Genomic DNA, 27,827 nt, shown 5'->3' on the forward strand with positions numbered 1-27,827 from the left:
TTATTTTGTGGTAATTCATTAAGTTACATACTAAATCATTGCATTTAATATATATATTTGAACACATATTCTTAAGTTGAAGTAACTATATAGTTATGTGTTATATATCACACATATATGTTATATAACAAAACATATAAATGTTTTGCTTAAATGTTTTTAATAAAGCTTAAAAACATAAACCACAGAATAGGGAAAGATATTTGTAAGAGTTATAATTGAGAAAGGAATAATTTCTAAAGTATGCAGAGTTTCTACAATCAATAATAAATAGACAACTAGTTTTTTTCAATGGGCAAAACACTTGAACACATAAAAGTGGATATCTAATCAGCCAATTGACACATGGAAGAGGTACAATCTCATTAGTCATCAAAACAAATTAAAATCACAAGAAGATACCACCACATACACCAAACTGGCAAAACTGAAAAGTCAGAAAATATGAGTATTGGTTTGATTTCAGGGCTACTAAACTCTTCTACACTGCTGGTTAGAGAGTAACTTGGCAAAAGAACTTTGGAAAATAGTATGAATTATCTGTTAAAATTTGATAAACCCTGTGACCAATCAATCCCACCTTTACAATATACTCAAAACAAACACATATACTTGTACATCAGAATACTTGTACAACAGTTATTGAAGTGCCTTATTTATATTTGTCAAAAACTGGAAACATCTATCAAATGCATAAACAAATTGTGGTATATTTATACAATGGGACATACATAGCAATAAAAATGAAAAAAATCACAGCCACACACAACAATGTGAATAAATTTTATAAATACAGTTTTGGAGGCAGAAGTCTGAGAAGGATGAGCACTGCAGAAAGATGAGCAGCTGTCTGAGGACAAGGTCATTCTTCCTAAAGAAAAGAAAGACCCTGCTTCTGGTGCAGAAACCAAAGATAATAAATGTGTTTTCCCATTCATCTATGGAAACAAAAAGTATTTTGACTGCACATTGCATGGTTCCTTATTCCTGTGGTGTTCCCTCGATGCAGACTATACAGGAAGATGGAAATACTGTACTAAGAATGACTATGCCAAATGTGTCTTTCCCTTTATCTATGAAGGCAAGTCATATGACACTTGCATAATAATTGGGAGTACATTTATGAACTATTGGTGCTCACTCTCTTCAAACTATGATGAGGATGGAGTTTGGAAGTATTGCTAGCAGTAAAAAGAGTTACTGTCCAGTACATCCACCCATGGCCACGGATGCAATCAAGCCTTCAAAACTTCAGTGGAGAAAATCAAGAACTCTCAAGCAAAGGTGATGCTCTGAGCGACAGAGGTGAAATTCTTTCCCTACATCTCTGCCTTGTGCCTGCTGGGCATGGGTCCAATCAATAAACACTTTCTCTGCAAAAAAAAAAAAAAAAAAAAAAAAATAAATACAGTTTTGAATGAAATAAATCAGATATAAAAAAATACATAGATCACGAACCCATCTGTATGTAGTTCAGAAACAGGCAACACTTTCTAAAGGGGTCTATTTGTAAGAGTTCTAACTATAAAGTAAATCAAGGACAGTACTATCATGAAAATGCAAATAGTGGCTACCTCTAGAGAGGAGGGAGGTGTGTGTGACTTAAAAAGGCGGGGGCACAGAGTCTGTGGAGGGTTTCTGGAAATATTATACACTTTTGCCTAAGTAGTGTTAGTTACATGGACATTCACTATACTACTTCAAATATATTAAGTTTCAAAACATTTATGAGCTAATTGGGGAAATAACAGTATTATGGAATTGTTGCCAATGTTTTTAGGGAGATAATGTACTAAGGTTGGGTATTTTATGTGATCTTTTAGTGTGTGCATGTATGCTCAGTCACTTCCTTCGTGTCTGACTCTTTGGGACCCCATGGACTGTTGCCCTCCAGGCTCCTCTATCCATGGATTTCCCAGGCAAGAAAACTGGAGTGGGTTGCTATGCCCTTCTCCAGGGAGTCTTCCAACCCAGGGATTGAACCCGAGTCTCCTGCATCTCCTGCATTGCAGGTGGATTCTTTACCAATTGAGCCACCTTTTAGAGATGTGGGCCAACATATTTATAGATGAAGTACTTGATGTCTTGAGATTTTATTCAAAATAATCTGTGAAGAGTGGAGAGTGGGTCAGAGCACAGATGAAACAAGACTGGTCACGTACTGATAAACATCAAAGGAAAGAAAGGGGGAACAGCGATTGTCTATACTTTGGGTGTAGTTTTTACATTCTATAGGAAAAAGTTTTTTTTTAAAAATTTAAACATACTCGAGTCTCTCTTCCTCAGATTCATGGACAGGGAGAGACAAAAAATATTAAAGAGGAGAGAATTAGGATTAGAAGCACAGATATGTTAAGAAAAGGGAGGCTGGCTTTTCTTCCAAGGCTGAGAAAAAGAGAAGTTTACAGCGAGAAAAATAGAGACCCAGTAGCAGCAACCTCTATCCCATTAGCTGGCTTCCCCAGTGGCTCAGTGGTAAAGCAGGAGACCCAGATTTGATCCCTGAGTCAGGAAGATCTCCTGGAGGGGGAAATGGCAACCCATTCTAGTATTCTTGCTTGAGAAATCTCATGCACAGAGGAATCTGGTTGGCTACAGTCTATGGGGTTGCAAAAGTCAGACACAAATTAGCAACTAAACAACAACAAATCCCATCAGCAAAGTAAGAAGCACATTCCTCTTCATGGAGGAAGCCCAGGGGGAGACAGAACTGGGTCCTGAAGAGGAAACAGTTTGAACCATCTTCTTTATGGAGATGTAAGTTGGCAAAACGCAAATAGAAGGTAATATTAGTAAATTGGTAATGTCATAATGTCATACCTTTTGGTATGTGAATTTCTTAGTAGGATCCTTACTATGACACAGTTCATAAAGATTTCTAAAACTTAGTAATCCAGCATTCTTAGTTTCACCCTTAACTAACAGGTTAGGTATTCTGAACTTTGTCCCTGGGCTATAAGTCAGCTCTGGTATATGGTCAGATCACCTCTGATTTCCAAGGCCGAAAAACCGGAACTTATTCATCTTCTGCTAAAGTTGGGGAAATAACTGTTCTAAAGCACAAAATCCTGATCAGTTTCCCTGACGAGCAAGGACTCTTGAGCTTTGGTTATTTATCACTGGAGCTGTTGTTTTCTTAGAACAGGTTTAGGCAATGGATTTAGTAAACCTGAGGAAAGAGCCTCCAATTACATAAGTAAAAGCAAACACATCACCTCAGTTCTTGCTTGTTTGACAAAACACAGTGAATACACGTCTCTGGCAAAGTCAAAACTTAGCCCTTCATCACATTTTCCACATCCAGAAAATCATTTGTACCACTACAATTATTCCCTTATTATTCAAAGCATGCATCTTTGATGAAAATGTTTCCTAGAGAATTCCCACCATGCTTGAGATATTGCACCCCTATCCAAAACACACCACTGATCTTTGCAACACACTCTACCAGGTACAAAACTCCTATCAACATCAGCATCCTCTTGACCTGTGACCCACCCTTGCACCACCATCTCACACCCAAATTTCACCTCTACCCCCAATCAGAAGTAGCTTACCAGCCATAAGGTGCTTTCATCGTGTTTTGGACTCTTCCCGTGAATCTCTGCTGCTGCTAAGTCACTTCAGTCGTGTCCGACTCTGTGTGACCCCATAGACGGCAGCCCACCAGGCTCCCCCATCCCTGGGATTCTCCAGGAAAGAACACTGGAGTGGGTTGCCATTTCCTTCTCCAATGCATGAGAGTAAAAAGTGAAAGTGAAGTCGTTCAGTCGTGTCCGACCCTCAGCGACCCCATGGACTGCAGCCTACCAGGCTCCTCCATCCATGGGATTTTCCAGGCAGGAGTACTGGAGCGGGGTGCCATTGCCTTCTCTACCCATGAATCAGGGGTCTACAAATAACCTCTTTAAATTTTCTCATATCCACAGTGGTCACTGCACGTTCTGAACCCTCAGTTTCCTCATCTATAAAACGAGAGAGCAGATAATGGACTCCAAGATCATTGCAAGCTCTGTAATTCCACAATACCTTGCTATCTGTGCATGAGGTTAAGCTGAGCAAGTGACTAAGTCAACTTTGGTTGTCAACTGTCTGTCCAGTCTCTTGTGTCAATGTTCTGTACACACCCTAACAGAACATTTCCTCATCTGAGAATTCTATAAAGTCTGTGAAGGAAGTTCAGTTTACTTTAACAAGAAGAATTGTTTAGTTTTTTTTGTTTGTCTTTTTAAGTGGATGAATTACAACCTTATCTTTGTACTGTGGTGTCTCTGTTCGCAATTAGTTCTCATGAGTTTAGTTATGACCAAGAATAAGTGCAGATCTTTATTATCAAAGTGTAGGGGGAATTGTTTAAAATTTATTCTTAGACCAAGCCTTGGCCTCCTGGGTCCTCCTTACTACACCTGGGACTATCTGTGGGCATCATCAATTTAAATGCATCCCATGCCGGATCTCCTATACCACAATACCTTATGCAGTTGAATACGCTCCATTTGGAGTTTTTCTTGTTTACCTCTTGCTTACTTGAATGCTGTCTCAGGTACAATTTTTGGTAAGTTGAATCAGTGTCACCAAGGTCCAATAAGGAGAACAAAACCCATGCTAGGTAATTCAGTAGAGCTAGAACCTTATAGAAGGACCCATCCAAAAGGAGCTAGAAACAAAACAGGGGTTTCTTGTGGGAACTGGACCCCAAAGGATGAGACCTCCAGGCCAGAACTGGAACCACAGTGGAGACGTAGCACTGCTAGATGCCGTGGCAAAGCAGAGAGAAGAGACACACCTCGGGGCCTCCCCATCCCAAACTTCTGTCTCTTGCCAACTCCCATTAGCTGAACCTCATCAGACGGCAGTGGGTGAGGGAACCCAAGCAACGCAAGCAGCCCCTTGGGAGTCAAGGTGGAGAAGGGCAGGGAATGGATCCTAGAGAAAACAAATGAATAACCTGTACAAGTACTAGAAAAGGAAACACAAATAAACAAATCATAGGAAAACGTGTTCAACCACATTAATAATTAGGGAAGCGGAACTTTACAATCAGATACCATTTAACCTCACACCAAAAATGTTAAAAAGCCAAGTGTTGATGGAAATGTCAGCAGTGGGAACACGTGCACATCACTGGGAGTGCAGGCTGGAAAGCACACTGACATCATCTAATAATGTCAGTGCTGAACATATCCTGTGCTCCTGCAATTCCATTTCTAAGATTTACCCTCCAGGAAAGTCCAGCAATGCGCACAGAAGTTGTGTACAAAAACATTCATAGGAGCATTGCTAAGGACCTCAAACCACCAAGCTAAAACCTACCCTAAATGTCTACTAACAGGAGAACGGATAAAGTTGTGCTTTATTTTTATGATGGATTACCAAATAAAAATGAATTAACTGTACCTACACACACTAACACAGATGAATGTCACAGGTGTAATTTTGAGCAAAAAAGATAAGTAGGAAAAAACTTTAAATGACCCTATTTACATAAAATTCAAAAACATGCAAAGTTATATATACTGTTTAAAGAATGAATCACATATGGAAAAGTGTGAAGAACAATAATTCAGAGGAGTGTTATTTCTGTGTGGGAGTAAGGTGGAGGCCCACAAGCATAGCTACTCTTTTTTAATATGATATATACTTCATAATTAAAAACATGACTTTAGAGGTCCTAAAGTTCATACTCCCTCTCCCTAATTGTAAATGGGAAGAAAACAGCAGTAACAATCACACACATTTATGTAGTCTTGGTACCTTCGCTATGGCTACTGACCATAACCAAGTTGTTGATATTGTCTGTGTTGTTTCAGTTTCCACAGTGAAGACAATAGTAATAAATAGTAGTGAAGTGCGGATGATAGTAACACTTTCATAAAATGATTGTTAGATAACAGAGCACACGGGAAATGCTCCGCAAAAGGGCCTGGCACCCAGAAGAAGGCAGATGTCTATTATTTTGCTCACATCATGCATCAGCTTGGAGTGTTCCCCTCTATCTACTATCTACTGAATGGGGCTCATCCAAGGGCTGCAGACCTTCCCTTTTATGCGAGCTGATTTCTCCCTCTTTTAAATACTTAGACCTCCTGTTGTCTGAACCATTTATGAGGCATTTATCATGTATTTAAAAGATAAGAGATTTATATGAGTGGAAGCGAAATCAGAGTATCCCATGTATTTATTTATTTATTCATTCATCCTTTATGAGGCATTTATCAGGTATTATTCTTTTATTCATCCAGCATCTCATGGGCTAGGTACTTGGGAACATAGAAGTGACTAAAACAAATACAGTCACGACATCCAGGATCCTGTGGCCTGGGGAGGGAGACAGACATTCAACAAATGAGCAGGCATATAATTATTTAATCCAGCTGTTGCTAAGTGCTATCAAGACGAATGTGGGATGCACTGAGAACTTGTCACAGAGGAAGCTCACTAGCCTGCAGAGTTAAGAAAGATTTTGAGGAAATGACATTCAAGTTGAGACTTAAAGGATACACTGTTTCCATTGTCACCTTACTGCTGCTGCTAAGTTGCGTCAGTCGTATCCGACTCTGTGTGACCCCATAGACAGAAGCCCACCAGGCTCCTCTGTCCCTGGGATTCTCCAGGCAAGAACACTGGAGTGGGTTGCCATTTCCTTCTCCAATGCATGAAAGTGAAAAGTGAAAGTGAAATTGCTCAGTCATGTCCAACTCTTAGCGACCCCATGGACTGTAGCCTACGAGGCTCCTCCATCCATGGGATTTCCCAGGCAAGAGTACTGGAGTGGGGTGCCATTGCCTTCTCCGATTGTCATCACAGACAATAAATATTTGTTTAGGATCTATAACCTGGGTGGAATGTCTATGCACATGTACTTACAGAAAAAAACAGCTGCAGGAGGTACCACGCTTTACGTACCAAATGAACAGAATGTACCTTATACAGATATTTGGAATCCCCAAGGGTTAGACACTGTCTTAGAAACATTTACATAAAATGAGATTTGAGCAGGGCCTTAACTGGAGAGGTAGAAAACTAAGACAAGGGAGGGAGAAAACAGGCATTCCTGATAGGGGAAAATATAATATATGGGCAGAGCTAGGAAAAGGCAGGACAGATTTAGACAGGTTGCCTGAATCAAGGAGTGACGTAGGAGGTAATTAAAGACAAAGGGTTGGGTCACAGAGGAGCTTGCTTTATCTTAAATGGAATTTTCTTCCTTTTTTGAAGGAATGACTTTCTTAAAGACTCTCAAAGAAAGCCTTGGACCCCTCTTTATTGAAAAATAAAAAGGAAAAGAAGGAAATTGTATTCATAAAGCTGCATACAATTTCAGGGGTTCACCACAATCCCCCTGAACCCCCATTTAGCAATCCCTGCTATAAGCAGGTAGCACTGAAAGGATGTGAGTAAAGGAAAGGTGGCATATTTCAAACTGTTTAGAAGCCTTCACTTGCCTGAGGGTTGGCAGTGAGGTCAACTGAGAAACTGTTGCAGGACAGTGCAAGCTGGAGCTCACACAGCCCTAAACTAACTCTAGGCATTCATTAATAAAGTAAACTAGTATTTAGTGAGAGCTCGCTCTGGGACAGGCCTGGTGCTCAGTGTTAATGAAGAAGATCAGATCACTGCTCTCAAGGAGCTGCAAGCTAGACAGGATGAGAAAGGTAAGCAGTCACGGATGTGGAGGGAATCAGAGCAGCAACAGATTGCCTTACCCAAAATATATACAGCCTGTTCCGCAGAGAATCAAGTCAACATCTTTAATATCACGTTCAAGGCACTTCACAAAGTAGCCATACCTCACCTTTCTGCTGTCATTTCCACTTAGGTCCCAACGACAGCTTCTGTCAACACACACCTGCATCCCGCAGGTCGACCACACTAGACTCTTTGACTGTCTTCTGAGACTGTTTTGCCTTTTCCTGCCTCCGTTCTGTCACTACCTTCCTCCCACCAGCTGTGCCTGGTCAAGTGCCTACCTATTACCCATGGCTTTCCTGGTAGCTCAGATGCTAAAGAATCTGCCTGCAATGCAGGAAACCCTGCTTCGAACTCTGAATTGGGAAGATCCCCTGGAAAAGGAAATGGCAACCCACTCCAGTATTCTTGCCTGGGAAATCCCATGAACAGAGGAGCCTAGCAGGCTACATTCCATAGGGTTGCAAAGAGTTGGGAATGACTTAGAGACAAAACAACAACAAGGCCCAGCTGAGGTGTTGCCTTTGTGGCATCTCCCTATTCATTCTGCCCTGAGTTAACTGTGTGTGCCTCAGTCTCCCCCAATACTCACTAAGCTGGAGCAGGTAGGGTGTCCTCCTTTGACCTCATGCTGGGATGGGCCCAGTTTCCTGTACTGACAGGTGGTCAGTATACACACTGAACCCAAAGGCAACTGCCTGGGGAGAGAACAGGGCCAAGGGAGAGTTGGGAGCCATCAGCCAAGCCTTAGTGGTTGGAATCAGAAAAGGTAACTTCCTGTTCACTTACTCCTGGAAGAATTCACCCTGCCGGGAGGGCGGAAAGGTCATCCCAGGCACACACCATGCACTTAGTAAATATAGGTTTAAAAATATAGGACATTCATATCCAGGTAACTCAGATCACCTATCTATGATAGCTATTTATAATGAGAGCTTGGGGCTTTCCAGGTGGCACTAGTGGTAAAGCACCCGCCTGCCAATGGAGGAGACTTAAGAGACTAAGGTTTGATCCCTGCGTTGGGAAGATTCCACGGAGGAGGCATGGCAACCCACTCCAGTAAGTATTCTTGTCTGGAGAATCCCCATGGGCAGAGGGTCTGGCGGGCTACAGCCCATGGGATCTCAAAGGGTCGGATACTACTGAAGCGACTTAGCACGCAGGCAACTCAGATCACCCTATTTATAATGATATCAGTTCCCACAAGCTGAGGATAAAGTCTACTCTCACAATGACCAGTTTTGGATGCGGACTTCCACACTTCTGCTGCTGCTGCTGCTAAGTCGCTTCAGTCGTGTCCGACTCTGTGCGACCCCATAGAGGGCAGCCCACCAGGCTCCCCGGTCCCTGGGATTCTCCAGGCAAGAACACTGGAGTGGCTTGCCATTTCCTTCTCCAATGGATGAAAGTGAAAAGTGAAAGTGGATTATAATTGTTGTTTAATTATTAAGAAAAGAGCTTACTTGTAAAGGCCAAACAGTTATACAACTTAGTCATCCTTGGAAGTCTTATAGTGAAAGCGAAGTCGCTCAGTTGTGTCCGACTCTTTGCGGCCCATGGACTGTAGCCCACCAAGCTCCTCCGTCCATGGGATTCTCCAGGCAAGAATACTGGAGTGGGTTGCCATTTCCTTCTCCAGGAGATCTTCCCGACCCAGGGATCGAACCCAGGTCTCCCACATTGCAGGCAGACGCTTTAACCTCTGCGCCACCAGGGAAGTCTTACAGGGTCACTCAAATAGCTCTTGTTTTTAATACTTTAACAAGTGCGGGTGAAACCTCATTGAGCCATCACCTCACCTTCGTTTGGACTATCAAATACTCAGGACGGTGCCAAGGACGACTGAATTCTTTGGCTCGACCACAGTTGCAACAGGATGGGTGCACATTTCGCTCTTTTGGGTACGAGGGGATGCGGGTGCCTTTCCAGGCCACCTGCGTGAAAGGAAGAAGCCGTGCCTGACCGAGGTGCGTTAGGCAGACCACCCACCAGGGCGGTGCCAAGTCCCAGCCAGTGCCGCATCTCCTCAACTTTACTGAAGACGCGGCGGGGCTTCCTCCTGGCCCGCTAATCTGCGCGGTGCTCTGCTCTCCAGCCTAGGCGGGCAGCCCAACGCAGGTGCGCAGCGCTCTTTACGCGCTGTCTTCCCGCCGGGTATCCGGCCCGCCACCTCCGGGCCCCGCCCGCACCGCCCTGGGACCCACGACGGGCTGATGCGATTGGCCGAGGGCGGCGGGGGCGGGCCCGGGGCGCCCCGGGAGGGGTTGGGGGTTGGGGGCAAAGGCGGTGGAGGGGCTGACCTGGCGCACCCGGAGGGCTGGGTGCCGCGTGCCCCCGAAGACCCGACTGAAGCGCCGAGGCCGGCTCAGGATGAGGACGCGCTGGGCAATCCCTCGCCGTGCGGCAGAGCTGCTCATGCTGCTCCTCCCGGGCTTCGGGCTGGTGGAGCCCTCTGGCCACTCAGGTAACCGCGGGCGCGTCCGCCGGCCGGCTGGCCGGCTAGGGACCTCGACGCCGCCCGGTCGGCCGACTGTTCTTGATTCGGGTTCGGGCTGCGTGCCGGGGTCCTGTCACCTCTGCTGGACAAGTGAGCGGAAGGGAGGTGCGGGGAGAAGGCGCTCCGTTACCTTCCGGAGTCCTGGAGGAGCACGGAGTGGGACGAGGAGGCGCAGGGCTTTTCTCGTGCGGAGGGCCTGGAGTCCACCGTAGGGGAGGCACCCAGAGTATCTTTTCTGAACGAGTCTCCCGCGCCTTCCTCGTCCTTTCCTCTGAAATCTTGCTTCGCTAGGGTTTAGGGCTTCTCAACAGCCCCCTCACCCACCCACCCACCTCACGCCGCATCCCCCCGTCTCGGCCCTCCTTCGCCCCTTGGTCACCTTGGCCACTCAGTGTCAAGAGGAGCTTTCCACCCACAGCGCCAGAATGAAACAGCGATTCTCTGACTTCAATCTGTTCCTGGTGCCCGTCAAAAAGCCCTGTCTTCTACAGTGACTATGGCCAAGACTCTGATATGATGCCCTCCCCCAATGCCTCGAGCAGCGACTCTTTCTTCTAATTGGCTTATCCGGCTCCAAACGTTTACCCCAACCCCCACCCCAGAGGTCGAAGTTCCCGCAGTGGAGCCCAGGTTGCTTGCCCAGAGACCTCTTGCCTCTCTCTCACTTGAGAAGCAGGACGAGGAGCAGACACCCTTCGCTGATGCTCTGAGCAGTGCCTGCCCCACCCCCACCCCTTGGCAGCACCCGGAGTTTGCTTTTAATCTCTTTCTGCCTTGGCAAAGGTGTACTGAGGACTTTGTTTCTTAGTCTGGCTGCTTCACAGACAATTAGTGAGCTGTCCCCACCTACCACTTCTGTCAACATGTCAGAATGAGGAAGTAAAAGATGGTCAAGGGAGTTTTTGAAAAACTGCGGTTTGCTTATGGTATTTACTTTCTTTGCAGTTAAACTGAGTTACTGTCTGATTGTTGAGATCATGAGTAGCATCATCTTATGTCAAGAACTTTATCGCTGACCTTGTTTTGATTCACCCTTCTGCATTCTTCTTTGATCCCCCCATATTGGAAACTCCCAAAAGGCCCTTATTGCTGTGAGAATTCTGTTCTGCCTGCCCCGATAATCCAGGGAGAAAATTATCATGGCAGCAGCTAACTGTGATGGAAACACACTGGCCTTTCAATCACTAAATTTGGCTTCCATGTGCATTTGCTTTATTTTATCTCTTTTGTCTCCCCCATAGAACTCAAGATTTTCTTAATTTCTGCAATCTCTGCAATTCCTGGCCTCTCTCATCAACCAAGAGCAAAGAGCTCGAACTTAATGCCATTCTTCTTGCAGGAGGTCCTCAAAGGTGTTTGTTTTCCTGCATCCTTCCCCACCTTGAGCACCTGCTCTGGTCAGACTTGTGGCCCTATTGAGGGAAGCGCTGGAATTTTGAAATCTCAGCCATTTGGGTAGCTTGTTTGGCACTGTGTCAGCTTCATGATGCTGGTGATGGTGTGTGCTTCATCACATGTGTGCGGCTAGGTTTGTGCAGGCGGCCTCCAATACTCAGATGCAGGGGAAGTACTTCTGTGTCCTTGGGAGGATGCCAATTGCTTAGTTAGCTTTTTTGCCTCCTTGGAGGGCTAGCAGCTTGAAGTACATTAATTCTTCAGAGACTCCTGAGGTTTTCATCAGCCCACACCACCCAATCTGAACTCCATGACTTTCTGACTCCTAGTACATTGCTCTGGACCCAACCATCACTTTAGGACTGTTTTTGAACTGGCAAATCCAGACTTCTGGGTCTCTCCTAGTGTACACTCTGCACATATAGTAGCAGCTCCACAAAATGCTTAACAGTGTGGGCTCAGGAAGTTCCCGTGAAACTAAAAAAGTTGCAATCTTCATCCGTCTTGCCTTCCAAAACCATCTCCTCTCCATATGTCTGTGGGTTACAAAATGTTGAGGCCCAGTTTTTCTTTGGAATGTGCAAAGCTCTTTGGTTTGGGTCTTGTAACACAGGAGTTACTTAACAATCAGACAATAAGAAAGAGCTTTCCTGTGATGGTCGAAAAATTCATTTTCAATTTATGATAATGCTACATAGCTATTTCCTCTTAAACATCAGTAGAATGTTTATATAAAATGAAACATTTAAAAAAGTGCTCTAGGGATGGTGAGGTGATGAGTCTTCTTTTCATCAACCTCTGTCTTTTAGACTTGTCTCAATGTTGTATTTGTAGGTAAATATTAAAATTCCCTTTAGGGCCAGTATAAAGTGAATAAGATGCAATATATGGCTATCAGTAAAGAATCTGTTTTATAAATTGCTCTGTAATCACCATTTCAAAGTATAATACATTTCTGATGTATTTCATAGACCGTTATTTAACAAATTTTTAAAATTATTTTCACATTTTTCAGACCTCCCCTACCCCAACCTACTTTCCCAATAGGGTCACAAGACTGGAGCAGAGTGAACAGCTTCTTTGTAAGGGTAAAGAAAGATATGAGGAACTATCATGAGACTACAAGACTCTCCCTAGGTTATATATTATGTATGAATGCTTGTACATTATATATGAAGACTAATGACAAGTTTCCTTAAATCATATCAATAATTAATGTATTAGCTAAGTGATCACTATTGGTGTCAAGCATTGATATTACATACTTGTAATATGTAATATTATGTAATATTCTAAATCTAGATTTAGAATGAGACAAGTATCTACAATCATAGATGTTAGAAGCTTGGAAACTCCTTTTCAACATAGCTACTCCACACCTCTCCTATAGTCTTTCAGAATTTCTACAATCTTGTTAAGTCCATGGGTGTCCTAGAAGTTAAACGTATATTAAATGAAAGTGAAAGCATTAGTCACTCAGTCATGTCTGACTCATGGAACCCTCTCCTGTAGTCCATGGAATTCTCCAGGCACGAATACTGGAGTGGGGAGCCATTCCCTTCTCCAGGGAATCTTCCCTACCCAGGGATTGAACCTGGATCTCCTACATTGCAGGTGGATTCTTTACTGTTTGAGTTACCAGGGAAGCAAATGGGAAAGGGTAAATTTTTGTTCTCTTCCAGAGTACTTATAAGGCAGCACTGTCACCTAAGTGCACATGCCCAATATAGATGGAATTCAAATGACCTAAAATGCTACTGGCATGATGTAATAAAGTTGTGGACATCTGTTCAGGAACAATATGCAGTGAACTTAGCAGAGCCCTGTAAAGCCTGCAAGGCTAGGAAAACTGAATTAGTGGAAGCATAGAGTGTTAGCACTGGAAGTAACTTAGATTTTTATACTCTACTGCTTTCATCTCACATTTGGAGATAAGAAGACCCTGAGGAGATTAACTGAATTCCCCAAGGTGTCCCAGCTAACCAGAAACAGAGGTAGATCTTCAGTCTAGGACCCCTAACTCCTTATTCTACTGCTCTCGCCACTGTTCTAAGCGCTGTAGCTAATCCATTAGATTCTGCAAAGGCAACTTGGAAAATCTTGGGTCAAAGAGCACAGAGCAAAGTGTCCAGGAAGGAGAGCAGGGAGATTACAGAGCAGGAGAGGGGAAGATCCAGCAGGGGTGCACTGCCCACTCTCCCGCAGAAGCCGACTCCGTTGTTTCTGCTACAGTACCTAATTCTTTGGAGCACAAGAGAGGTGAGAGGGAATAGGTTGGCAAAGAGTTATATCATAGTCTGATAATCTTCTGAGATAATATGTTTTCCTTTTTTTTTTTTTTGGCTAACTGTCTGCCCAAATTGTGTTCATAAGGTAGGGAACAGCAGAGTGATGTCAAAGAAGAATGAGGGATGGAAGCTGCTATTCAAACAGATCTAACTGCAACCCTAGGCAGTATTTTAAAATAGCAACTTGAAAGTGGAAATAGCTTAAGGTTTTAAACGATTTTGTTCTTGCTGTTCCTGTTATTTCTCTTGGTGCTGCTACTGCTATTTAAAACAAGCAAAAATTCTGTCCAGAGTTCAAACTGGAATTGAACTTAATCATATAGGTGTTATTTGCATAGTGAAATTTCCCCTCCAGTCCTTAGTATAAGAATTTTTAACTCTGCAAGCCTATGAAGTATTATTAGAAAAGGTGTTTAGTGTCAGTAAAACCACTGAATGTGACGCTGGCATCAAAATGAAAGTACCTTTTGGGAACTAAAATTTTACAGCTCCTTCTCCAGAACCCTTGGGTTCATTGACAAAGATTGCTTACATTTGTCTAAACTGCTTCAGGTCATCAACATGTTCTGTGCTATCGCTTCACAAAATGTTCCTTTGTAAAAGCACTGACCAAATTGTACTATTGTAATTTGCTATAACAGATGTGAATCTTGCTCTACAGACTCAGTCCTGTGGCCACTGCTGAGTTTTCCAAATTTAATCAGACACATTAATGTCATGTAATAATTACCTTGCTGAAGTAGCCGAAGTGCAAGCAGGACAGAATTGTGTCCTGAAAAAGCTCAGGATATTTTTCATTGTCTACAGGCCACTTATCTAAAGAAGCTCTAAGGAGCTTCTTCATCTCATTAAATAAGGAGGAGATCTCACTGAATGACAGTAACAAATATGTATACTATTCTAAGTGTTTTACATGTATGAGCTCCTTTTATCCTTACATCCACCCTGTGAAGTACTGTTTTACAAAGGAGAAAGCTGATGCACAGCAGGTAAATGACGCCCTGATCACACGGTCAATAATAGCAGAGCAAACTATTAATATAAAGCCAAGCAAACTGGCCCCAGAGCCCACGCTTTTAATCCTACACTGAACTGCCTCTCTGGCCACCACTGTCCTCCAACCTTGTGTAGAACGTTACAGTTTATACAGCTGGGAGGATGTTAACAGTCTGGGGGTGCTCAGACTCACTTTCCTTAGCAAGCAGGGCCAAGGCACATCGGCCACATAATTCAGAATCCTGAAATGTCTTTTCTGCCTGTCTTGTCTCAGGTAATGATCCATTCACCATCGTCAATGAAAACACAGGCAAGTGCATCACGCCGCTGAACGACTGGATAGTGGTAAAGGACTGCGACGAAACCAAGGACATGCTGTGGAAGTGGGTGTCCCAGCATCGGCTCTTTCATTTGCAGTCCCAGAAGTGTCTTGGCCTAGATATTACCAAACCCACAGATTCCTTGAGAATGTTCAGCTGCGACTCCAATGCCATGCTGTGGTGGAAATGTGAGCATCACTCTCTCTACGGGGCTGCCCAGTACCAGTTGGCTCTGAGGGATGGACACGCCATAGCAAGTACAAATTCATCAGATGTCTGGAAGAAAGGAGGCTCAGAGGAAAACTTGTGTGCCCAGCCTTACCATGGTGAGTACTGGAGAGGGACTCTGACTTATTTGCTGCTGTATTTGGTGCAAGTGGCCTTGAACGTGTACCTCTGATCACACTTAGAGTCATACACTGGTGAGTCAAGTGAACTGGCCTCTAGTTCCAGGCACTGAGTAGTAACGTTGAGCTGCTTCTATGAGGTCAGTGCTATTTGCCAACTTTCACAGGGAAGGGTAGGAGAAGTTAGGTGCCTTGTCAGAGGTCTCACAGCCATTCTGTGGCACCTGGGGGTTTGAAATCTCTCTGATGCCTGAGCATATGTACTTTCCATGATTACATCCTGAATTCCAGAGAAAAGAAAATGTTAGAGTAACTGGAAGTCCCCTACACAGGATAAAAGTCAAATAACCTAATAAGGTTGACTCCATTCTAAGTTAAAAAACAAGAAGAAAGAGGAAAAAAAAAAAAAGGAAATGAATTTTTTTCTTGTCTGCAGATTTGGATGTAATGGAAAAACTTTAAGAGTATTATGTGGCTTTATTTTTTATTTTGGCATGGCTATCACACTGTATTTATGATTCAGTATTATAAGAGTAGACTTTTTCCTCAGTTGCCTCCAAAATAAGTATATGAATACAAATCTTCCTCTACTTACAATGTTGTTTTGTCCCAATAAACCCATCATAAATTGAAAATATCATAAGTTGAAAATGCATTTAATACACTTGTAACGAATATCATAACTTAGCCTGGCCTGCCTTAAATGTGCTCAGAATGCTTACATTAGCCTACAGTTGGGAAAAGCCACCTAAAACAAAGCCTGGCCTATTTTATAGTCACATGTTGAATACCTCTTGTAGTTTATTGAATACGGTACTGAAAGTGAAAAACAGAATGGTTGCGTGTCAGTTGTTTACCCTCGTGACTGTGTGGCTGACTGGGAGCTGTGGCTGCCGCTGCTCAGCATCAGAGAGAGGACTGTACCATGTATTGCTAGCCCAGGAAAAGATCAAAATTCAAAGTACAGTTTCACTGACTAGGTATCACTTTCATACCATCACAAAGTCAAAAAGTTGTATGTCATACCATCGTATGTCTGGAACTGCCTGCTTTGCCTTTGGGGGCACTGATCATGAACTTTGAGTCTAGAGACTTGGTTATAATGAATTTTTGAGTTTAAAAGGAAGTAGATTTAGCTTTTAAACCTCCAAATGTAAATTAGCTCTCACGCAAGCAAATCTTTCCCCATTATGTTGCTCTAAATTATATCAAATGTTGAATGTATGAGTATCTATATACATTTGTATATGTTTCATTATATTATCTTTGTCTTACTTATCTCATGTGTACTCTTCTTTGTAAATTTACATAGCTTTACAGAGATTTTTTCCTCTTCTTTTAAGCTAAATTTGGCCTCCCATCTTTTTTGTACCTGAACAGGTTTTTCTCCTGGAGAAACCACCTCTTTCCATTTCCTAGTGAGGGTGCAGCAGCTTCCGAGATGTCAGGTTCTGCTGTTATGGGAAGTGTCAGAGAATCAGAGATGGGGTTTTCCTTTTCTTCAGTCCTCAACCCTTGAGTAGTTGAAAAGTCTGCTTCTGCTAGCCACCTTCCTCCTAACCTTAAAAAGCAATTGCTTTTTGGATACCACTTTAAGAATGGCAAGCTTAAATTTTGTGCTATAAAGCCTTTCTCTCACTTGGCAGCCAAGAGAAAACATGGAACCGTGAGAATTGCCTTTTGAACTGGATTTAACTTGTTTCATTATATTTGTTCAAAGATCAGAAACAATAATTTTCTTGGCTGGGCTCCTTCTGTCTTCTGCTCCTAACTGAGGGACATAGTTGTAATTATAAATTCCCTCAGTCCCCCAAATGCCTTTATTTCAATATAACTAGTTTTCTTTATAATCCTATGTGTTTTATTTTACACATTCATGTTTTTCTGAGAAGGGGCTCACACGTTTCACACGGCTGCCGAAGTTATCAGTGGCGCAAAAAAGGTTAAAAACCCACCTAGGGCATCACCCCAGAGAAAGTTGAACAGTGCTCACCAGCAAGAGCCCATAGGCTGTATTTGACCTTACCAAATACAGTATTTTAAACACTAAATATCCAACTAAGAAACAAGACAAGATGCATGTAGTCCTGACTTATCAGCATATATCTTGAGTTTTCACTTGCACTGACACCAGGGCCAAACTTGCCTCTTCTCCATTCCTCTCCAGGTGACGGGTACCATCCAAGTTGCACGTCAGAAATCTACAAGTCACCCTAGAGTTCCTCTGCTCTTCTCTGCCACCATTCAAAAGTAGTCAGATATTAAGTCCTGGCAATTTTACTCTTTTAAAATTTTGTAGTCCCTTCTTGTTCTTGGGTTAGAGAGTGATGTCTTAAGTTAAAGACTTTCTCTAGATATGCTCTCTCAAACTTCTCATATTGGACCCCGCCCCCTCCTTCTTATCTAATTGTACAGAATAAGAAAGATAAGATACCAGAGTCCAACAAAGTGAAGTTCAAGGTAACCCAGCTTGTTACGGCAAAAACCAGGATGACATTCCCCAGATATAGCTTCTTTACTTTTCGCTTGGCTTCTGCTATATAATTTTTTTTACTTCTAATATAAAAACATTTATCTGTCATTGTGTTCTGGGTTGCCTCTCTCCTCACCCCCATCCTGTGTGAGCCATGCTCCTCTCAGAAAAAATTTTCACTGTATAAATTTGATGAATTAATTGATCTTGACTGGCATCCACATATGCATTTATATCATTAAGATATCTTGGCCTCACACTAGCACCCCTCAAGTTTTGAATGTTTGGTGAATCACGCAGAGGAAGTAGACTTTCAGTGGTGGGTGGGGAACCTGTAAAAGTGTCTGAATTCTAAGCAACTTAGAAGTCTGCCAAGCTCTTTAAATATTGAAGCTGTTTTTTTCTTTTGCTACCAAAGAGGTTAATGTTAATTTTCTATGTAAGCATCTCATCTCATAGATGTGTGCCTACTGCAGAGTAAGATGTGGTTTTAAGGCTGCCAACATCGGAAATTCATACATTCAAAGGGTATCTTAGGAAAGCCTGTCTCTCTGGGGAGATCCTTGGGAGTTAAGGGGTCCAATAACATCAAAGAATGTGTAAGAATAAAAGTCTTAGTGAATAATTAGCATAATTTAGCTGCTGCTGTTGTGGTTGTTATATGCTTATCATTCTTCAAAATGTATTGTGAACAGGAGAGCTTTTTAATTGAAGCCCAGCTTTGAGCTATGACACTAACTTGAAGCCTGAGAAGGCAGCCATTGATATCACACGTTGTCCTTATATGTCAAGGACTCAAGGAGAGAGCCAGTTTCGATCCCTGTCACAGCTGAATGACTGAATGTTTCACTTAACGACTCTGCAAAAACGGGGATTTCACAGATAAGTGTAATACTTGCCCCACTGATCTTGTGGGCTTATGGGAAAGAGCAAGTGAAAGCATTTTTACAAGTCTTACTAAAAAAAAAAACCCTCATGATTCTACAAATCATAGTCATTGTGCTCACGGACTCTCCTTTTAAGTGCTGTGATACAGGAAGAGAAATCAGTCATTTGCTATTGGGAGTTTTGTTATGGTTAAAAATAAAAGGTAGATAATAAGTAGAATCCTTATAAAATATAAGGTCAAATTGCTCTTTAACCAAAGTATACCATTCAAAACCATTTATATGTCAGAGGAAAACAAAACCAAAATCCTTAAAAGATTGTTTGCAAGTAAAAACATCTACATTATTTTCCTGTACTGCTGAATACATTCTAAACTGTTAAGCCTCACATTTCAGTTAAACAAGCAATTGAGAATAATAAGGAATGTGGAATCAAATTCTATCTTAAACACCTTTTTAAGCAAATCTATGAGACATTTTGAGGGACCCAACTTGCATGGTAAATGATGATAAAATCTGATTATTATCCTCTACATATAATAGTCATTATTTGATCTGATAACAACCATGGTTTTAAACAAATTATGGAAAAGGGGACCGAAATAGTTATAGGGTTAGCTGTTCTATAAGACACCTCTCCAAAGGAACTGTTACCAACATAAGTATTTAGCACTTCTTCTGGCATTTCCATGTATATTTGAGGTTGGAATTGTTCTTCAGTTTCTCTCCATGTACCAGGGAAAATTTGTTGACAGGAAAGGCTAGTTCTGCTACCTTGCTGGCCACCAGCTGGTTCCGTGACTGCCCTGCTGACTCTGGTTCTTCTTTCATAACCTGAATTACCACGTCCTATCCCTCTCCAAGAGACTGCTGAGAAACTCAGCAGCCTTTTCTCCTACTTCCTCAAAACTCTCAGCTTTGATTCTACCACCAGTCTGTAACAGTGGAGCTATTTGTGCATCTCTCTAACTCCACAGTTGGTTTCAAAGCCCACACCCAGCCTCAGTGATTCCAAAATATTTTGCTGGCCTCACTCTTACTAAAGAAAATAGAATTTAGGTTTCCTCTCAAGCAGACACCCCTTTTGGTGACTTTCTCTGCCATCCAGAGGAGTCAGTTTATCCTTACATGATAAAGCCAGGATCTTTTAGCTCCTCATCACATCACAATAAATGAAGCTTTACCTGATCATCTCACTGAATCTCATGAACAATGCTATGAGCCGATATCATTATTCCTGATTTTCAAATGCAGAAACGGAGACTGATAGAGGTTGGAGAGCTTGCCCACAGCCACACAGTTGGAATTGCCACATGGTGCAGCCCGCCTAGATACTGGGTTCTCATAAGTATGAAAACATCTTTCAAAACGGTTTTAGAAGGTAGTTAGCTAAAGCTGAGTATCTAGTTTTTAACTCTTCTTTCCTCTACTTTCTCCCCAACCCACAGAGATCTATACTAGAGATGGGAACTCTTTTGGGAGACCTTGTGAATTTCCCTTCTTAGTTAATGGGACCTGGCATCATGAGTGCATTTTTGATGGAGATCGCAGTGGGCCATGGTGTGCAACCACCTTAAATTACGAATATGATCAGCAGTGGGGCATCTGCTTACAACCAGGTATGTATGGGCTGGTGAACTTTGTAGGTGGAAAGAAAAGGATACTGTTCCTATGTGGCAAAGGGGAAAGGGAAGAGTCCCATGATTACTCAAAAATGACAGCAACAGATATCCTAGAGAAGGAGTGTATATTTGAGGGAAGACAGGGAAGTCGTGTGTAGCTAAGAACTTACTTTTAGAAGTGAGCCAGGAAGAGATCCAAGACAGGATGCTGTCACTGAAGGCATATGATGAGGAAGTCTGCTGTACCACAGATACTTCAGGAAGAGGACCAGGCTACTTCCTGGCTATTGCCAGGAGCAGTCAGGAAAATTGCTAGTGGCCTTAATAGAACAGTTTCAAAATTAAGAACTATTTTTTAATGGCCAATAAGTTAAAAGCATCAACAGTAAATAGAAAGGAAAAAGCTCCAGTAATAGTAATGGTTATTACTTATAGCAGCAATAGTTATCTCTTGGCCCTGCCAAATATCAGGTACTATTCTAAGTACTCAACCTTTATTAACTCATTTACTCTATACACAGTTTTGTAAGGTAGGTTCTATTATTTATCCTCATTTTGTTGTTGTTGTTTAGTTGCTAAGTCCTGTCAGACTCTTTTGTGACCCCATAGACTGTAGCCCTCTAGGCTCCTCTGTTCATGGGATTTCCCAGGAAAGAATACTGGAGTAGGTTGCTTTTCCTTCTCCAGTTGGTATTCCTGACCCAGGGGTGGAACTTGGCTCTCCTGCATTGGCAGGTGGATTCTTTACCACCAAGACATCTGGGAAGCCCATGTACCCATATTACAGATGAGCAAAGCGAGGCACAGGAGAGTTAAATCAATTGCCTAAGGTTACATAGATAATAAATTTCAGAGCTAGGATTCAGATTCAGCTCTGGAGCCCTTGCCTCAAACAACTACATTATCCTGCCTTATTCAGTAGCGAGTCTGATGAAATTAGTAATGCTGATCTCTCTTTAAGAGAAGCTGAGCTTCAAAATGTAGAGTCCTAAGCAACTTGAAGAGATTATGTCAAGCCAATCATTCTCAAACTTCAGGTTGCAACAGAATTATTTGGAGAGTTTGTTACAATACAGATTTGTGGGGCCAACCTCCAGAAATTGTAATTTGGTAGATTTTGGATGGTATCCAAAACTTTGCAGTTTAGTGAGTTCCCAGATGATGCTGATGATGGTCTGGGGATCGCACTTTAAGAATTACTTTTCTAGGTAGAGGCAAAGGCTTTTCAACACTTAGAACTTATTGAAAGATAAAAAGCCAACATTTATTCCACCTGTAATTGATGACAAGCTGGGTTCGGTCAACCAGGCACCAATTTTATTTCAGTCTTACTATAGTCTGGATCATGGGCTTCCCCAGTGGCTCAGTCTTACCATAGTCTGGATCATGGGCTCCCCATTGCAGCAGTAAAGAATCCATCTGCAATGCAGGAGCCATAGGAGACACAGGTTCGATCCCTGGGTCAGAAAGATCCCTTAGAGGAGGGCACCCATTCCAGTATTCTTGTCTGGAGAATCTTGGACAGAGGGGCCTGGTGGTATACAGTTCTTAGGGTTGCAAAGAGTTGGATGTGACTGAAGCGACTTAGCCTAGCACAAAGTCTGGATCAGAAACTTTAGGGATTGTGGAGAGGCTTAGACGTTATTCAGAGCAAACCCTCATTTCTCAGGTGAGGAGCAGCAGACCTAGATTGATGAAATAGCCTGTCAGTGTCAGACTGTATTTGTGTGGAGCCTGGTAGATCTCCCAGGATTCTGACCTTCATTTCCCAGTGTGTTCCACCTTGTTCCACCTTGTTCATTCCCCATCCCATTCCACCTTGCTGCCTTGACTGACGTGTGTCTTGGTGCCTTTAGCCTACTTTGGAGGAAAGCGGGGGTTATCAGTGCATTCATGTGCCTCCCTTTCTACAGAAGTGAGATTGTGAGTTTCTTAAATCTGAGGACTGCTAAACCATAGGGATTGTATTTTACAGCAAATAATACATTACCGTCCTGCTGAAATCTTCCAGATTTACAAGTGTTTTGCCTTAGTGATAAAAAAAGAACCTTTAGGTAATGCACTTGCAAATCCACCTACTTTGTTTTTACCAAATGTCACAACCACCTCTGTTGTGGTTTAGGACATTCAGAAATGGCTGAAGAAGCAGTGTATGCCATTCAGAGAATCAACAACACCAGAGTTAGACAGCTGTACTCTGGTTATAGCTCTGCTGCTAATGTCCCTAGATCCTTGTTCCTATCTGTGAAATGAAGACATTACGCAAAAGGATCTCTAAGGGCCCTTCCTGCTTAAGGGTCCATAGGTTATGAGAGACCCTTTGGAAGATCCCACGTGAAGCCAGGGATACACTTAACGTAAGCTCTGTTGGTTTTTCCTTCTTGTTGGGAGCACATGGAGGCCCTGAGTATATTTTTGAACTAATTGTATCAAGACCTACATATCTGTCCTAGAAAGAGCTTGAAGGTTCTTCATCTGAAGTTATGCGTGTTCTTGAGATATTTGTTGAAGAAAAACGATGTTCACAATGTACATGTATATTTATATATACATATATAGTCTTCCCAGGTGGCGCTAGTGGTAAGGAATCTGCCTGCCAATGCAGGAGACACGGGAGACATGGATTTGATCGCCGGGTTGGGACGATCCCCTGGAGGAGGAAGTGGCAACCTACTCCAGTATTCTTGCCTGGAAAATTACATGGGTAGAGGAGCCTGGTGGGCTACAGTCCATGGGGGTCACAAAGAGTCAGACATGACTGAGCACACACACACATGCACACATATGTACATACAGACATATAGTGCATATATAATGTTAGTTCTGTAAGATTAGTCATATATTACATCATCTTTTAAAATATAAGGAGAAACTAGACTGAGTTTCGCAAATAAGGTATCACTGCGCGTTAAATCTTAGGCACTTAAGCATTGTCTAAACACACACACATGCAAACACGTTCAGTGGTTTCACTGCAGAACATGGGCAAACCCCTCTTTAGTCTGATACCATCTTCAAGTGAGCCGAGGGGTTGAACACAGGTAAATACTCCTGTTCTTAGGCAGAGGGTAGGCGTGGGCTAAAATGTGACATTATAACCAATGGGGTTATATAAAAGGAGAGTAGAAGCTAGAAGCAGCATGGAAACTTTAACTAGTCTAAGTCATTTCCTGTCCTGTGAGTTTGGTTTTTTCATCTAACCAAAGAATCAAAATATTGTCTAGTACAACAATGACAGCCTCAATCTTAGCATATCTTAAGAGTATGCAAATTGGATGGCAGTATTTGTAAGTACTCTTAGTAATAGACAACATTATGCCCTTATTTTATGATCACTGACATATCTTTTTATCAACAGAAAGTGGCTGTGAAGATAATTGGGAAAAGAACGAGGAGATTGGAAGTTGCTACCAATTTAATATTCAGGCAACTCTTTCTTGGAAGGAAGCTTACGTTTCATGTCAGAATCAAGGAGCTGACTTACTGAGCATCAACAGTGCTGCTGAGTTAACTTATCTTAAAGGTAGGTTTAAAGAGAGGGGATATATGTATACCTATGGCTGATTCATGTTGAGCTTTGACAGAAAATAACAAAATTATATAAAGCTATTATCCTTCAATAAAAAAATTAAAAAAAAGTAGGTTTAAGTTGCTTGTGGTGGAGCAAATTGCTGAGATGGTAAAGGTGCTGTCTTCTATTTTCATGTCTAGGTATGTTGCTTTCTTCTATATTTCTCTGTCTTCTCCTGGGATTTAACACCAAAGCCCCCAAGTGAAAAAATACTGAATATAATCCTATTCAGTCCATTGAAAGTGCATCTCATGATAAAGACCAAGAGAGGTAAATATTCAGAAAACAAGGTGAGGTAGCAAGATTAAACTGCTAACTGAAGCCTAAATGAAAGGATCTGAAAAAAGGTGAACATTAAACACTTTGAACATTGAACAGTAGAGAATTTGAGGAGAGTGGAGAAGATTGTTGAGTTGAAGTAGATCACCTCAGTAAAAAACTTCACATTTACATCCGTGGATTCAACCACCTGTAGATTGTATAGCTCTGTAGTATGTATTTAGTGAAAAGAGTCGGCATGTAAGTGGACCAGCATGGTTCAAACTCATGTTTTTCAGGGGGCAACTATAAATTAATCATCATTACAATGCCATAAGACAAGTATTTTTATCCCCACTTACAGATTAGGAATCATTGTTTAGAAAGAATACACCCAACATCCCAGAGCTATGAAGTATCAGAATTGGAATTTGAATTTCAACATATATATAACTCCAGAACCCTTACTTCTTTACTGTAGTACTTACTCCTCTTACATCCCTTTCTTTGTTTTCATCATTGAAAACCTACTGGACTTTTACATTCCCACCCACAATGTATGAGGCTTTCCTTTTCTCTACATCTTCTCCAACATTTTTTGTTTCTTGCCCATTTGATAACAGGCATGAGGTGATATCTCATTATAGTCTTGATTTGCACTTCCCTAATAACTAGTGATGTCAAATATCTTTAATATGTTTGTTGGCCGTCTGTCTATGTGTCTTCTTTGGAACAGTGTCAGTTCAGATCCTATGCCCATTTTTAAATTGGGTTGTTTGGTTTTTTGTTTTTGAAATGTATGAGCTCTTTGTATATTTTGAATATTAACCCCTTATAGGATAAATGATATGCAAATATCTTCTCACATTGGTAGGTTCTCTTGTTGTGTTGGTAGTTTCCTTTGCTGTGCAGAAGCCTTCTGGATTTATACAGGCGAGTTTGTTTACTTGTGCTTTCGCTTCTTTCGCCTAAGGAAATATATCCAGAAACATTCTAAGACTGATGTCAGAGAACATACTGCCTATGTTTTCTCCTAGGAGTTTTATGGTTTCAGGTCATAGATTCAGATTTTGAATCCATTCTGAGCTGATTTTTTAATACGGTACAAGACAGTGGTCTAGTTTCATTCTTTCGCACATGGTGGTGTCCAGTTTTCCCAATGCCATTTATTGAAAGGACTATCCTTTCTCCGTTGTATGTTCTTTGTTATAAATCAGTTGCCCATATATGCATGGCTATATTTCTGAGCTCTCAATTATGTTCTTTTGATCTGTGTGTCTGTTTTTCCTGCCAATACTATACTGTTTTAATTACTCTAGCTTTGTGATATAATTTGAAATCAGGGAGTGGTTACCTCCAGCTTTGTTTTTTTTCTCAGGATTGCTTTGGTTATTTGGGGTCTTTTGTTGTTCCATATGAATCTTGTTTGTATAAAATTTTGTTCTATTTCTATGAAAAACATCACGGAGAGACCTTGAGAGTGTTGTGTTGTGTGAAATTAGTCAGACATATAAAGACAAGTACTGTATGGCTTTACTCATGTGACATATTTAAATAAACAAATACATAAACAGCAAAACAAAAACATAGATAGAGAACAGAATAATGGTTATAAGATGAGAAGCAGGAAGAGAAGTGGGTGAAATGGCTAAAAGTGGTGAAGTGGCTAAAAGAAGTCAACTATATAGGAACAGATGGAAACTAAAATTTGGTGGTGAGCACGCCACCAAATATAGAAGTTGAAATATAATGTTGCACACATGAAATTTATGTTATAAACCAGTGTAACCACAAAAAAAGTCTGCTGGTCTTCTGTCATGGTTTTTGGCTTAAACTTTATTCAGATCTCTTTCTTATTCTTTTAACGCTTTCTTGTGTTATTCAGAACTTGAATAATCAGATCTCTTGAATGGAAATCTGTCAAAGAAACATAATTTTGGCTACTGTTAGGCAATGGAATTCTATTCCAGACCCCGCTGAAAACTTACAAAAAACACTATTGAAAATTAAAAGTTTCAATAAATTTGTCTCCCAGAATACTGACATTTGGAAGCTAATGGCTTCTGTGAGGGAAAAAGTTGTCAAAGTGTGACTGTCAACACCAGTCCAAACAGTCTGATGATGCATTTGAAGGAATAAATGTTGCAGGATTTCTTTATGCATCAATTTTCTTTAATAACAAGTAATAGAGGATAATGAGTTATGGATTCAGTTGTCTGCTGTCCCCACAATTTTTTGCTTATCAGTAATGTCAGATGTGCAGTCCTTTCTAATTTCCAAGCTTCTTTTTCACTGTGAGTGCTCAATATGCCTAATTATGATTGCTGATTTCCTAAGACCTAAGAAAGCTGTACTTTGACATCTGAAACTCAGAGTAACCAAATCTGAAGCATTTCTTGAAATTTCTGTTAATATTGTTTCCCTTCCCTGAAAACTAGCAGGTGTAAACAGTGGACTGGGAATAGTGAGGCCCACAAAAGGGCTTCCCAGGTGGTGCCAGTGGTAAAGAACCTGCCTGCCAATGCACGAGACACAAGAGATGTGGGTTTCATCCCTGGATTGGGAAGCTCCCCTGGAGAAGGGAATGGCAACCTGCTCCAGTATTCTTGCCTGGAAAATTCCATGGACAGAGGAGCCTGGCAGGCTATGGTCCATGGGGTCGCAGAGTCAGACACGACTGAGCGACTGAACACACAACACACACACAAAAGTGAGTCAGAAATTTGTGATCAAAGTGCTTGGTCTAGTCGGGGAAATAAGAGTTGTACAGACACAAACATAGTGGGGAATGTTATTCCCAAATGATCTCTGGGTTTGGTAGCTAGTGGTTGGATGGGACTAGGGAATTTGCTGACAGAAATAAAGTAGGATCGTCCCTCTTGAAGATAAATCCCACACAGTCTAAAAGAGCATTCTTTCTTCTCTGTGCCTGCCCTGCACCTAATTAGTTTATTTTGATTTTGTTTTACTAATAAAAGGGGCCTACCAGTGGGGGATTCGGTTTGCTCATATTCACTAGATTTTGTTTGGGAGTCGAATATCCTGTGGCTCTGTCCTTCTCAGGGACCTCTAATCATAGATTGATCCCAGAGCTATAAAGGAGGACCTACAATCCCCAGAGCAGGAACAGCACATTTCTATTCTCCTCAATTTGTCTCTTCCCTGAGAGACTGCTCACTTTGACCTCCCTTGATAGTTGGCCCAAGGCTAGGACATGTCTAGGTCAGGGCCCCTGCTGGCTGTGGCCTTTCTGATGTTCCTCTCAGATGCATGACCATTATCAGGCCCTACAGTTTCTCACTGTGGGGAGAGGAATAGAAATACAGAGTCATGTCTGAAAAGGGGTATTGGGGATGGTCAAGAATATCTAGTTCAGTGGACTTGCCCATTGATTAGACATAGGGACTTAAGCTAGCAATCATCTTTTTGTTGATGGCAAAGACAGGCAGAGACAGAGTCTCAAATTAGTCCACACCCGCTTCCC

General features: G+C 41.9%; 1 protein-coding gene across 2 annotated transcripts in view; it reads left to right on the forward strand.

Moving 5' to 3' along the window:
• Positions 1-9,987: 9,987 nt before the first annotated feature.
• The window catches only part of LY75 (lymphocyte antigen 75), a 124,356-nt gene continuing 106,516 nt past the window's right edge, over positions 9,988-27,827 (forward strand). For both annotated transcript variants that reach the window (XM_070799243.1, XM_019983285.2), the window contains exons 1-4: positions 9,988-10,153; positions 15,140-15,511; positions 20,341-20,511; positions 23,873-24,037. In XM_070799243.1, coding sequence (XP_070655344.1) covers positions 10,060-10,153; positions 15,140-15,511; positions 20,341-20,511; positions 23,873-24,037 — 802 coding nt within the window. In that variant the 5' untranslated portion in view covers positions 9,988-10,059. The remainder of the gene's footprint in view (positions 10,154-15,139; positions 15,512-20,340; positions 20,512-23,872; positions 24,038-27,827) is intronic.

The sequence above is a fragment of the Bos indicus genome, chromosome 2 (assembly GCF_029378745.1).
Source record: "Bos indicus isolate NIAB-ARS_2022 breed Sahiwal x Tharparkar chromosome 2, NIAB-ARS_B.indTharparkar_mat_pri_1.0, whole genome shotgun sequence".
NCBI lineage: Eukaryota > Metazoa > Chordata > Mammalia > Artiodactyla > Bovidae > Bos > Bos indicus.